The sequence below is a fragment of the Agelaius phoeniceus genome, chromosome 38 (genome assembly GCF_051311805.1).
Source record: "Agelaius phoeniceus isolate bAgePho1 chromosome 38, bAgePho1.hap1, whole genome shotgun sequence".
NCBI lineage: Eukaryota > Metazoa > Chordata > Aves > Passeriformes > Icteridae > Agelaius > Agelaius phoeniceus.
The window spans coordinates 663,048-676,429 of record NC_135304.1 but is presented as its reverse complement, the minus strand read 5'-3'; the positions used below and the strand labels follow the sequence as shown (position 1 = coordinate 676,429).

The 13,382-nt window shown below is 59.3% G+C and overlaps 2 protein-coding genes across 2 annotated transcripts in view; both read left to right on the top strand.

The window, feature by feature from the left end:
* Window positions 1-169: 169 nt before the first annotated feature.
* STX5 (syntaxin 5) lies at window positions 170-9,018 on the top strand. The gene is given in 13 exon segments (XM_077172546.1): window positions 170-487; window positions 642-836; window positions 1,269-1,343; window positions 1,989-2,044; window positions 2,670-2,698; window positions 2,700-2,741; window positions 2,839-2,955; window positions 4,292-4,348; window positions 4,940-5,015; window positions 6,966-7,066; window positions 7,148-7,269; window positions 8,713-8,809; window positions 8,811-9,018. Coding segments are annotated over 12 exon segments (1,014 nt in total). The 5' UTR covers window positions 170-487; window positions 642-657; the 3' UTR covers window positions 8,874-9,018.
* A 1,161-nt stretch (window positions 9,019-10,179) lies between these two features.
* Window positions 10,180-13,382, top strand: part of NXF1 (nuclear RNA export factor 1) — a 12,165-nt gene continuing 8,962 nt past the window's right edge. Inside the window, 3 exon segments of the mRNA XM_077172430.1 lie at window positions 10,180-10,327; window positions 12,252-12,421; window positions 12,423-12,436. Of these exon segments, the coding sequence (XP_077028545.1) occupies window positions 10,180-10,327; window positions 12,252-12,421; window positions 12,423-12,436 (332 nt within the window).

The following is a 13,382-nucleotide window of genomic DNA, read 5'->3' as shown; positions in this document are numbered from 1 at the left end:
GTTGCTAAGGCGGGGCTTGTTGTCAGGGGCGGAGCAAGCACAGCAAATAAACCGGGAGGCGGGGCTTAATGTGATGGGCGGGGGCAGTGCTGTGGGCAGGTTTGTGAGGGGCGGGGCCAAAGCAGTGGGCGGGGTTTGTTGTCAAGGGCGGGGTTTACTGTCGGGGGCGTGGCCTCGCCGTTCCGGGGCTCCCGGTGCGGGGTCGGTACCGGGGCTCGGACCCTCAATTCCCGCTCCGCTTTTGGGGGCGGGGCTGCTCCTTTCCCGCCATTCCCCAACCGCTCCACGCGTTGCCATGGGCGGGTCCTGTTGCTATGGGCGTAGTTTCCCCAAGCACCGCCCTCATTGGGGCGCGGCCTCGCACCGAAAGTTCCCTCCCGGAAGTTTTGGGGGTTCAGTTCCGGTTCGGGCCGCACTTCCGGCGGAAGGGGACGTGGCGGTGACGTCAGCGCGGCCGGTGCTCCCGGTGGCGGCTCTGGAGCCCGCGGTGAGGGGCGAGGGGGGGCGGGGAGGGCTCGGGACCCTCCGAGACCTCCGGAGACCCCGGGGTGGGGGGGTCCCGGTGCGCGGGGCGGGCCCGGAGCCCTCCCGGTGCCCCCCCGGTAACTCCCGGTTCCCCCCCGGTGCCTCCCGGTGCGCAGGCCCCGATGAGCCCCGATGCAGGCGCGCCGCCGGCTCGGGCCTAGGCAGCGGGAACCGGCCCAGGCCTCGCCCCCGGGGCCCCCCCGAGCCCCGGCCCTGCCCCCGCCACCGGAGCCCCCCCCGGCCGCTGACGTCATGTCGTGTCGCGACAGGACCCAGGAGTTCCTGTTCGCCTGCAAATCGCTGCAGGGACGGCAGGTGGGACCGGGACACCCCGGGACCCCGACGGGACCCCAGATCCCCCCCCGTGTCCTCCCATCCCGGGGTCTCCCCCGTTTTCCCCTTCCTGGTCGTACCTGGGGTCCCCAAATCCCCTAAGCCCTCACTGAGGGGTCCCCAAATCCCCCTCACCCCTCACTGGGGGTCCCCAAATCCCCCCAACCCGCTGTGTCTGACTCGGGGGTCCCCAAATCCTCCCCCTCGTCCCGGGGGTCCCCAAATCTCCCTCTCCTCCTTCAGCCCCCGACCCAAATCCCCCCTCCTCCCTCATCCCAGGGGGTCCCCAAATCCCCCTCCCCCCCACCCCCTTTGCCTCATTCAGGGCTCCCCCAATGCCCCCCCCGGCCCCCCCTGTGTCCCCTGCCCACCCTGGGGGTCCCCCTGACCCCCCCATTTCCCCTCCCCAGGTCGGGGGGCTCCAGGTGGGCAGAGCAGCCCCCCGGGCCGGGGCGGCAGCGCAGCGAGTTCAGCCTGATGGCAAAGTGAGGAGGGGGCCTGGGGGGATTTGGGGGGTCCTGAGGGGTCCTGGGGGGTTCTGGGGGGCTCAGGCACAGAGTTCAGCCTGATGGCAAAGTGAGGAGGGGGCTTGGGAGGCCTGGGGGGGTTCAGGAATTGGGTTTGGGGTCTCCAGGAATTGGGGCAGGGGTCCCCCGGTTTGGGGGGGTTTGGATTCTCAGGAATTGGGGGCTGGGGTCCCCAGGTTTGGGGGGGTTTGGGTCGTCGGGAATTGGGGGTTGGGGTCTTCAGGAATGGAGGTGGGGTCTGCAGGGGGGGACAGGATGGGGTGGGGGTCCCCAGGAATTGGGGGTGGGCGCCCCTGGGAATTGGGGCTGGGGGTTTGCAGGAATTGGAGGATGGGTTTGAAAATCGGGGGGTGGGATCCCCAGGAATTGGGGCTGGGGTCCCCAGGTTTGGGGGGGTTTGGATCCTTGGGAATTGGGGCTGGGGTCTCCAGGTTTGGGGGGTTTTGGATCCCCAGGAATTGAGGTTGGGGTCCCCAGGTTTGTGGGGTTTGGATCCTCAGGAATTGGGGCAGGGGTCCCCAGGTTTTGGGGGGTCCCCAGCCATGGGGAGGGGTCCCCAGCTGTGGGGAGGGGTCCCCAGCCGGGTCCGTGCCCCCTCCCCAGGCGCATTGGGAAGGATCTCAGCAACACCTTCGCCAAACTGGAGAAGCTGACGCTGCGTGAGTGGGGCTGGGGGATTTGGGGGGTCCTGGGGGGGGTCCTGGGGGGGTTCTGGGCTCTATGTTTGTTTTTTGGGGTTCCTGTGCGGTGTTTGGGGTGGTTTTGGTGCTCTTTGGGTGGTCTCTGGGTGGTTTTTTGGGGTGGTTCTTGGGTTCTCTGGGTGTTTTTTGAGGTCCCCTGTGTGGTCTGGGGTCCCCAGGTGTGTTTTTGGGTGATTTTTGGGAGTCTCTGTTTGGTTTTGGGGTAGTTTTTGGGTGTCTTTGGGGTAGTTTATGGGATGTTTTTTGGGGTGTTTTGGGGATGTGTTTTGGGGTATTTTTGGGGTGGTTTTGGGGTAGTTTTTGGAGTGTTTCTGGGGTATTTTTTGGGGTATTTTTGGGGTGTTTTTTGGGGTGTTTTTTGGGGGTGTTTTATGGGGTGTTTTTGGGGTGGTTTTTTTTTGGTATTTTTGGGGTGTTTCTGGGGTATTTGGGTGTTTTTGGGTGTTTTTGGGGTATGTTTTGGGGTGTTTTGGGGTGTTTTTGGGGTGGTTTTTTTTGGTGTTTTTGGGGTATTTTTGGGGGTATTTTTGGGGTGCTTTGGCCGTTTTTGGGGTCCCCGTTCTCGCCCTGACCCCACCCGCAGTGGCCAAGCGCAAGTCCCTGTTCGATGACCAAATCCGTGGAGATCGAGGAGCTCACCTACATCATCAAACAGGTCCGGGGGCTCCGGGGGGCTCTCCCTGCCCCCCGGGGGTGCTGGGGCCGTGCTGGGCTGCCCTGACCCCCCCACCCCACCTGTGCCCCCTCCCCAGGACATCGGCAGCCTCAACAAGCAAATCGCCCAACTGCAGGAGCTGCTGCGGGCACGGGGGGGCGCCCCCGGGAGGCACCTCCAGAGCCACTCCAACAGCGTGGTGGTGGCGCTGCAGGTGGGGCTGGGGGCTTGGGGGACCCCCTGAACTCCCTCTGAACCCTCCTGAACCATCCCTGAACCCTCCCTGTGCTCCCTGTGCCCCCCTGAACCCCCACTCCAACAGCGTGGTGGTGGCGCTGCAGGTGGGGCTGGGGGCTTGTGGGGGGCTTGGGGACCCCCTGAACCATCCCTGAACCCCCTGAACCCTCCCTGAGCCCCCCACTCCAACAGCGTGGTGGTGGCGCTGCAGGTGGGGCTGGGGGCTCTGGGGGGCTTGGGGACCCCCTGAACCATCCCTGAGCCCCCCTGAACCATCCCTGAACCCTCCCTGTGCTCCCTGTGCCCCCCTGAACCCCCCCACTCCAACAGCGTGGTGGTGGCGCTGCAGGTGGGGCTGGGGGACCCCTGAACCCCCCTGAACCATCCCTGAGCCCCCCTGAACCCATCCCTGAGCCCCCCTGTGCCCCCACTCCAACAGCGTGGTGGTGGCGCTGCAGGTGGGGCTGGGGGACCCCTGAACCCCCTGAACCATCCCTGAGCCCCCCTGAACCCTCCCTGTGCCCCCCTGAACCCCCTGAGCCCCCTGAGCCCCCCACTCCAACAGCGTGGTGGTGGCGCTGCAGGTGGGGCTGGGGGCTTGTGGGGGGCTTGGGGACCCCCTGAACCATCCCTGAACCATCCCTGGAACCCCTGAACCCCCCTGTGCCCCTCCTGAACCCCCCTGACCTTCCTGAACCCCCCCTGAGCCCCCTGTGCCCCCCACTCCAGCACTGAGGTGGTGGCGCTGCAAGTGGGGCTGGGGGCTGGGGGGGTTTGGGGGGCATTTGGGGGGGATTTGGGGACCCCCTGTGCCCCCCACTCCAGCAGCGTTTTTGTGGCACTGCAGGTGGGGCTGGGGGTCCCCAGGTGTTGGGGTTGGGATCCCCTTAAATTGGGGTGGGGGTCCCTGGGAATTGCGGGTTGGGGTCTTCAGGAATTGAGGTGGGGAATTGGGGCTGGGGTCTGCAGGAATTTGGATTGGGGTCCTCAGGTTTGGGGGGTTGGGATCCCCTTAAATTGGGGTGGGGGGTCCCCGGGAATTGGGGCTGGGGTCCCCAGGAATTGGGGGTTTGGGTCTCCAGGAATTGGGGCTGGGGTCCCCAGGTGTGAGGGGTTTCAGTCTCCAGGAATTGGGGTTGGGGTCTGCAGGAATTGGGGGGGATGGGTTTGAAAACTGGGGCGTGGGATCCCCAGGAATTGGGGTGGGGGCGTTTGGGGGGCTCAGGGGGGATTTGGGGGGGCTTTGGGGACCTTTGGGGGGCTCTGGGGGGGCTTTGGGGACCCCCCAGCCTGACCCCCCTGTGCCCCCCCAGTCCAAACTGGCCTCGATGTCCAACGACTTCAAATCCGTGCTGGAGGTGCGGACAGAGGTGAGAAAAAATTTCATTTTTCCCCCCATTTTCCCCATTTCCCCCCCTGTTTTCATTTCCCTTTCCCCCCCCCCATTTCCCCCTATTTTTCTTTCCCTTTCCCCCCTCATTTTCCCCCATTTCCCCCCCTGTTTTTATTTCCCTTTTTCCCCTTGTTTTCCCCCATTTTCCCCTATTTTTATTTCCCCTATTCCTCCCCATTTTCCCCCATTTTTCCCTTACCTTTTTCCCCTTTCCCCCCCATTTTCCCCCTTTTTTATTTCCTTTTTCCCCCATTTTCCCCCTATTTTCATTTCCCTTCCCCCCCCCCATTTCCCCCTATTTTTATTTCCCTTCCCCCCCCATTTCCCCCCATTTCCCCCCTATTTTTATTTCCCTTTTCCCCCCTATTTCCCCCTTATTTTTATTTCCCTTTTCCCGCCTATTTCCCCCCTATTTTTATTCCCTTTTCTCCCCCTTTTCCCCCTATTTTCCCCCCTATTTTTATTTCCCTTTTCCCCCCTATTTCCCCCCCTATTTTTATTTCCCTTTTCCCCCATTTTCCCCTATTTTTATTCCCTTTTTCCCCTCATTTCCCCATTTTCTCCCCAGAACCTGAAGCAGCAGCGCAGCCGTCGCGAGCATTTCTCCCGCGCCCCCGTCTCGGCCCTGGCCGCCAACAACCTCAGTGAGAGCCGGGGCATTGGGAATTCTGGGAGGAAAAAGGGGAATTTGGGGAAATTCCAGGGGAAAAAAGGCAATTTGGGTTGGAAAAAGCGAATTTTGGGGGGATTTTTTGAGGAATTTTGAGGTAGTTCAGGCGGGGAAATGGAAATTTCGGGAGGATTTGGTTGGAACGTTGGGGGAATTGAGGTGGGAGTTGAGAATTTTGGGGGGGAATTGAGGTGGGAATTTAGAAGGGGGAATTTAGGGGGGATTGGGAATTTTGAGGGAATTCAGTTGAGAATTGTGAATTTGGAGGGGATTGAGGTGGGAATTGAGGCGGGAATTGTGAATTTTGGCAGGGCTGAGGCGGGAATTGAGAATCTTGGCAGGACTGAGCTGCCAGTTGTGAATTTTGCCAGACTTGAGGTGGGAATTGTGCATTTTGGCAGGATTGAGGTGCCAGGTGTGAATTTTGGCATGATTGAGGTGGGAATTGTGCATTTTGCCAGGACTGAGGTGGGAATTGAGGCGGGAATTGTGAGTTTTGCCAGGATTGAGCTGGGAATTGTGAATTTTGCCAGGACTGAGGTGCCAGGTGTGCATTTTGCCAGGTTTGAGGCAGGAATTGTGCATTTTCCCAGCCCTGAGGCAGGAATTGTGCCATTTTCCCAGTCCTGAGGTGGAATTGAGGCGGGAATGGTGCATTTTGGCAGGATTGAGGTGGGAATTGTGCCTTTTCCCATCCTGAGGCAGGAATTGTGCATTTTCCCAGTCCTGAGGTGGGAATTGAGCTGGGAATTGTGCATTTTGGCAGGATTGAGCTGGGAATTGTGCATTTTCCCAGCCCTGAGGTGCTAATTGTGCATTTTCCCATCCTGAGGCAGGAATTGTGCCATTTTCCCAGCCCTGAGGTGCCAATTGTGCATTTTCCCAGTATTGAGGCAGGAATTGTGCATTTTCCCAGTCCTAAGGTGGGAATTGTGCATTTTCCCAGTCCTGAGGTGGGAATTGAGGCAGGAATTGTGCATTTTCCCAGTATTGAGGCAGGAATTGTGCATTTTCCCAGTCCTGAGGTGGGAATTGAGGTGGGAATTGTGCATTTTCCCATTCTGAGGTGGGGAATTGTGCATTTTCCCAGTCCTGAGGTGGGAATTGTGCATTTTCCCATCCTGAGGTGCCAGTTGTGCCTTTTCCCATCCTGAGGCAGGAATTGTGCATTTTCCCATCCTGAGGCAGGAATTGTGCATTTTCCCAGTCCTGAGGTGGGAATTGTGCATTTTCCCAGTCCTGAGGCAGGAATTGTGCATTTTCCCAGTCCTGAGGTGGGAATTGTGCATTTTCCCAGTCCTGAGGCAGGAATTGTGCATTTTCCCAGTCTGAGGCAGGAATTGTGCATTTCCCAGTATTGAGGCAGAAATTGTGCATTTTCCCATCCCTGAGGTGGAAATTGAGGCAGGAATTGTGCATTTTCCCAGCCCTGAGGTGCCAATTGTGCATTTTCCCAGTCCTGAGGTGGGAATTGAGGTGCCAGTTGTGCCTTTTCCCATCCTGAGGCAGGAATTGTGCATTTCCCCAGTCCTGAGGTGGGAATTGAGGCGGGAATGGTGCATTTTGGCAGGATTGAGGTGTCAGTTGTGCCTTTTCCCATCCTGAGGTGCCAATTGTGCATTTTCCCAGTCCTGAGGTGGGAATTGAGGTGCCAGCTGTGCCATTTTCCCATCCTGAGGTGCCAGCTGTGCCATTTTCCCACCCTGAGGCAGGAATTGTGCCTTTTCCCATCCTGAGGTGTCAGTTGTGCCTTTTCCCATCCTGAGGTGGGAATTGAGGTGTCAGTTGTGCCTTTTCCCATCCTGAGGTGCCAGCTGTGCCTTTTCCCATCCTGAGGTGCCAGCTGTGCCATTTTCCCATCCTGAGGTGCCAGCTGTGCCATTTTCCCACCCTTAGCCCCATGTTTCCCCCCTTTCCCTCGCAGGCAGCCCGGCCGTGCTCCAGGCCGAGCCCCATCCCTCGGGCTCCGTGGCCATCGAGATGGACCCCAGGGCCAGCCAGCAGCTGCAGCTCCTGGATGAGCAGGTTGGGACCCCCCAAAGCCCCCAGAATCACCCCAAAAAGGGGCGGTTTTGGGGCAGCCCCCAGCAGCCTGGCCCTCGGCAGGACTCGTACATCCAGAGCCGCGCGGACACCATGCAGAACATCGAGTCCACCATCGTGGAGCTGGGCTCCATCTTCCAGCAGCTGGCACACATGGTCAAGGAGCAGGAGGAGACCATCCAGAGGTGCCAAAAACACCAAACCCTCCCTCTCTGGGACCCCAAATTCCCCCTCATTGATACCCCAAACCTTCCCTCGCTGGGACCCCAAATTCCCCCTCCCTGATCCCCCAAATTCCCCCTCCCTGATCCCCCAAACTTTCCCTCTCTGGGACCCTAAATTCCCCCTCCTTGACCTCCAAATTTCCCCTCCTTGACCTCCAAACCTTCCCTCTCTGGGACCCCCAAATTCCCCCTCCCTGATCCCCAAATTTCCCCTTTCTTTCCCCCAAATTCCCATCCCTGACTCCTCCAAGTCTCCCCTCTCAGATCCCCCAAATTTCCCTCCTTGACCTCCAAATTTTCCCTCTTTGATCCCCCAAAATTTTCTCTCTCTGGGACCCCAAATTCCCCCTCCTTGATCCCCCAAATTCCCATCCCTGACTCCTCCAAATCTCCCCTCTCTAATCCCTCAAATTCCCCTCTCTGAGCCCCCAAATTTCCCTCCTTGATCCCCCAAATTTTCCCTCTCAGATCCCCCAAATTCCCCCTCCTTGATCCCCCAAATTTTCCCTCTCTGACCCCCCCAAATTTCCCTCCTTGATCCCCCAAATTTCCCCTCTCTGAGCCCCCAAATTCCTCTCCCTGACCCCTCAATTTTCTCCCCAATTTTCCCCTCGAATTTTCAATTTTTTTCCCCTTTTATCCCCTAAGTTTCCCCCCCTTTCCCCATAATTTCCCCCCAATTTTCCCCAATTGTCCTGTTATTTTTCTCCCAATTTCCTGTCATTTTTCCCCAAAATTTCCCCAAAATTCCCCCCATTTTTCCTCCATTTTACCCCCAATTTTCCCCTCAATTTCCCCCCAATTTCTTCCCCATTTCTCTCCCATTTGTTTCCCATTTTTCTCCCATGTCTCACCCAACTTTCCCCCATTTCCCCCAATTTTCTCCCCTTTCCTCCCCTTTCCACTGATTTTCCTCCCCATTTTTCCCCATTCTTTTTCTCATTTTTTCTCTGTTTTTCCTCATTTTTTCCTAATTTTTTTTCTCTTTTTTTTTCTTTCTTTTTCTTTCTTGTTCTCTTTTTTTTTTTTCTCTTTTTTCTCATTTTTTCTCTTTTTTCCTCATTTTTCCCTCATTTTTTCCTCTTTTTTTTTTCTCTTTTTTCTTTTTTTTCTCTTTTTTCTCTTTTTTTCTCCCTTTTTTTTTTCTCTTTTTTCCTCATTTTTTCTCTTTTTTCCTCATTTTTTCTTCATTTTTTTCTCTTTTTTTCCTCATTTTTTCCCTCACTTTTTTCCCTCATTTTTTCTCTTTTTTTTTCTCTTTTTTCCCCTTTTTTTCCCCCATTTTTCCCCTCACTTTTCCCCCAACTCCCCCCCAATTTTCCTGTCACTTTCCCCTAAATTTTCCCTAAATTTCCCCAATTTTCCCCCATTTTTTCCCCCTTTCCTGACCCTTTTTGCCCCCAGGATCGACTCCAGCGTGGAGGACGCTCAGCTGAACGTGGAGGCCGCTCACAGCGAAATCCTCAAATATTTCCAGTCGGTCTCGTCCAACCGCTGGCTCTCTGGTCAAGATCTTCCTCATCCTCATCGTCTTCTTCATCGTCTTCGTCGTCTTCCTGGCCTGAATCTGCTCCTTCTCACCCCAAAATCCCGCTCGGACTCGGCCCCGCGGGGCTCGGACACGGACACGGGGCTGGGGACCCCCAGAATGCCCCAAAATCCCACAAAATGCCCCCAAAAATCCCCCCCAGGACAGCTCAGAATGCCCCAAAATCCACAAAAGGCCCCAAAATTCCCCCAGGACAGCTCAGAATGCCCCCAAATCCCACAAAAGGCCCCAAAATTCCCCTCAGGACAGCCCAAAATGCCCCAAAATCCGTCAAAATCCCCCTAAAATCGCACAAACCCCCTAGGACACCCCAAAATGCCCCAAAATCCGCTCAAAACCCCTCAGAATGCCCCAAAATCCCCCCCTAATCCCCCCAAAATGCCCCAAAATCCACTCAAAATCACTTAAAATCGCCCCAAATCCCCCAGGACTCACCAAAATGCCCCAAATTCCCATCGGGCACCCCAACATCCCCTAAAATCCCCAAAATTCTCCAAAATCCTCCCAAAACCCCACAAAAATCTCCTTAAAATGACCAAAATCTCCTAAATTCACCCCAAAACCCTCCTGGGACTCCCCTTTTCCCCTCCTGGGGGTCTCCAGGACCCTTGGTTGGGGGGTTGGGAATTTTGGGAATGCTCTGGGACCCACTCCCCATGGAGCAGGGGACCCCAAAAAGGGGGCTGGGGACCCCCAAAAGGGGCTGGGGGATCCTCTGGGGGGGTTCGGGGCCCCCCCAAGGGGGGTGGAGACCCCCAATTGCAGCCGTGAGACCCCCGGGCTGGGGGGGGGGAGGGGTCTGTGAACTCCGTGACCCTTGGGGGGGTGCAGGGACCCCCCAGAAGGGACTGGGGACCCCCCAAAAATGGTGGGGGGGACACCCCAATAAAGGGTTTGGGGTCCCTCTGGGGGGGCTGCAGACCCCCAAAAGGGGCTGGGGACGCCCAAAAGGGGACTGGGGACCCCATTTCTGACCCCATTAATTTACTGGGGGGTCTGGGGACGCCCAGAATGGGCCTGGGGGACCCCCAGAAGGGGCCTGGGGACCCCCAAAAGGGGCCGGGGTCCCCATTTCTGCCCCCGGGGGCGCTGCAGGACCCCCGTGGGAACAGAACCCCCCCACCCCCCCCAGGTAAAGCCTTGGGACCCGCCGGGGATGGGTCTGGGGGCTCCCAGAGGAGCCTTTGGGGGCCGATGCAGCCCCCCCGAGCCCCCCCCAATAAACCCGGGGTCCCCCCGAACCCCGATTTTTGTGGTTTTTTGTTTTGTTTTGTTTTTTTCCTCCCGGCCGGGATTCGAACCCGCGAGCTCCGGAGCAGGAAATGGGGGGGGGGCGGGGGGGGCAGTTGTGGCCACTGCGCGTGCGCGCGCGAGGCGGCGGGGCGGAAGTGACGTCAGCGGGACGCGCGGCGGGGAGGCCGCGGCGGCGGCGGCGATGGGCGGAGGAGGGGAAGGGGGGCGGGTACAGCGGTGAGCGGGGCGGGGGGCACCGGGGGCTCCCAGGGCACCGGGGGGCACCGGGGGCAACGCGGGGAGGGGCCCCAGGGCAGCCCCGGCTGGCGGAGGGGACCGGGAGGGAGCGCGGCGGGGCAGGCCCGGGGGTGGCGGTAGGCCCGGGATGGGGGGGGGCGGTACCGGGAGGGGGAGGGGGGCACGGGAACGGGGAACGCGGAACGGTACCGGGAACGGAGGGGGGACACCGGAACGGGGAACGGGACCGGGAGCGGCACCGGGAGGGGAGAGAGCTCCGGACTCGGTGACGGTACCGGGGGAACCGGGAGAGCGGAGGGAGCACCGGGGAGGGGAACGGGAACGGCACCGGCAGCGCTGCCAGAGGGACCCCACGGCGGGAGGGAACCCTTGGCCGGGTACCGATGTCCCCATGCCGGTAGCCGTGCCCGGTGTGAGGCTGTGGAGCGGGACCGGGCCGCTCCCGGTGCTTCCGGAGTGGCCGGTGCCCGGTGAGGGGTCCGGGATGGGGAGCTTGGAACGGGGGGAGAGCCCGGTGCCGGTCCCGGGGCTGCTCCGGTGTCCCGGAGGGCTCGGAGGGGCGGGGGTGGGGCCCGGAGAGGGCGGGCCGGGAAGGCGGTGCCGGTACCGGTGTCATCCCCGGTGCTATCCCCGGTCCTGCTGCCATTCCTGTTCCCGTTCCCTGTCCTATTCCCGTTCCCCGGTGCTATCCCCGGGTCCCGGTGCTGTCCCCGTTCCCTTCCCTTTCCCGGTGCCATCCCCGTCCCCGGTTCCATTCTCTGTCCTGGTCTCGTTCCCGGTGCCGTTCCCGGGTCCCGGTGCTGTCCCTGTTCCTGTCCCTGCTAACCGTTCCCCTTCTCGGTGCCATTCCCATTCCTGGTCCCTTTCCCGCTGCCATTCCCGGTCCCAGTCCCATCCCCGTTCCCATTCCCAGTTCCATCCCCGGTTCCCATTCCCCCCAGAGCACGGTGGCCGTGTCGGGGCCATTCCCTGTCCCGTTCCCGTTCCCATCCCCATTCCTGGTTCCCATTCCCGTTATCCCCGTTCCCAGATCACGATGACCGGGTGGGCTCCCGGCCGTTCCCATTCCCATTCCCGTTATCCTGTTCCCATTCCGTTATCCCCGTTCCCAGATCACGATGACCGGGTGGGCTCCCGGCCGTTCCCATTCCTGTTCCCATTCCCATTTATCCCATTCCCATTATCCCCATTCTCCCCATCCCAGATCACGATGACCGGGTGGGCTCCCGGCCATTCCCATTATCCCATTCCCATTATCCCATTCCATTATCCCCGTTATTCCCGTTCCCAGAGCACGATGACCGGGTGGGCTCCCGTTCCCATTCCATTATTCCCATTATCCCATTCCCATTATCCCCATTCCCATTATCCCCATTCTCCCGTTCCCAGAGCACGATGACCGGGTGGGCTCCCGGCGTTCCCGTTCCCATTCCCGTTATTCCCATTATTTCCATTCCCATTATCCCCATTCTCCCCATCCCAGAGCACGATGACCGGGTGGGCTCCCGGCCGTTCCTGTTCCCATTCCCGTTATTCCCGTTATCCCATTCCCGTTCCCATTCCCGTCCCCAGAGCACGATGACCGGGTGGGCTTCCGGCCATTCCCGTTCCCATTATCCCATTCCCATTATTCCCATTCCCATTATCCCGTTCCCATTCCTGTTATTCCCATTCCCAGAGCACGATGACCGGGTGGGCTCTCGGCCATTCCCATTCCCATTCCCATTCCCATTATCCCCGTTCTCCCCCGTTCCCAGAGCACGATGACCGGGTGGGCTCTCGGCCATTCCCATTCCCATTCCATTCCCATTATCCCCGTTCTCCCCGTTCCCAGAGCACGATGACCGGGTGGGCTCCCGGCCGTTCCCGTTCCCATTCCCATTCCCGTTATTCCCGTTCCCAGAGCACGATGACCGGGTGGGCTCCCGGCCGTTCCCGGGGGGCCGGCGGCGGAAGGGCCGGGGCCCGTTCCGGGGCAAGATGTACAGCGAGGTCACGCCCCGGGGCCGCCCCCGCGGCCGCGCCCGCAACGACGACGACGACGGCGACGTCGCCATGGCCGAGGCGCACGATGGCCCCCCGCGGGCGGTAGTGAGTGCCGGGGGGACACCGGGGACACCGGGGGGAACGGGGATACCGGGAGGGGGCCCAGAGGGGGTTACCGGGGGTTACCGGGGGTTACCGGGGCAGTTCCCAGCTCGTCCCGGTCATTCCCGGCTGATGGATCCTGGCTGATCCCAGGGCGATTCCCAGGGTTATTCCTGGCCCCTCCTGGGTTATTCCCGGGGTTACTCCCATGTTATTCCCTGTTATTGCCAGGGTGATTCCCAGGGTTATTCCCAAGGTTATTCCCTGTTATTCCTGGGGTGATTCCCATGTTATTCTTGGCTGACCATTCCCATTGTTCCTGGTTATTCCTGGGGTTCTTCCCACTGATTCCTGGGGTTATTCCTGGCTGACCATTCCCCGTTGTTCCCGGGGTTATTCCTGGTGTTGTTCCTGGCTGACTGATTGCATTCCCTCCATTCCCATCATTCCTCCATTCCCATCATTCCCACCATTCCCATCATTCCCTCCATTCCCTCCATTCCCATCATTCCCACCATTCCCATCATTCCCACATTCCCACATTCCCTCCATTCCCGTTATTTTCCCTCCATTCCTGCCATTTCCCATCATTCCCATCATTTCTGCCATTCCCATCATTCCCATCATTGCCATCATTCCCGTCATTCCCACCATTCCCGTCATTCCATCATTCCCATCATTCCCTCCATTCCCATCATTCCCATCATTCCCTCCATTCCCATCATTCCTGCCATTCCCTCCATTCCCATCGTTTCATCATTCCCACCATTCCCATCATTCCCTCCATTCCCTCCATTCCCATCATTCCCTCCATTCCCATCATTCCCTTCATTCCCATCATTCCCTTCATTCCCGTTATTTTCCCGCCGTTCCCGCCGTTCCCAGTGTTCCGTACGCGCCGCGCTCGGGCCGCCTGGCCAACATCAACATCACGGTGAAACGGGAA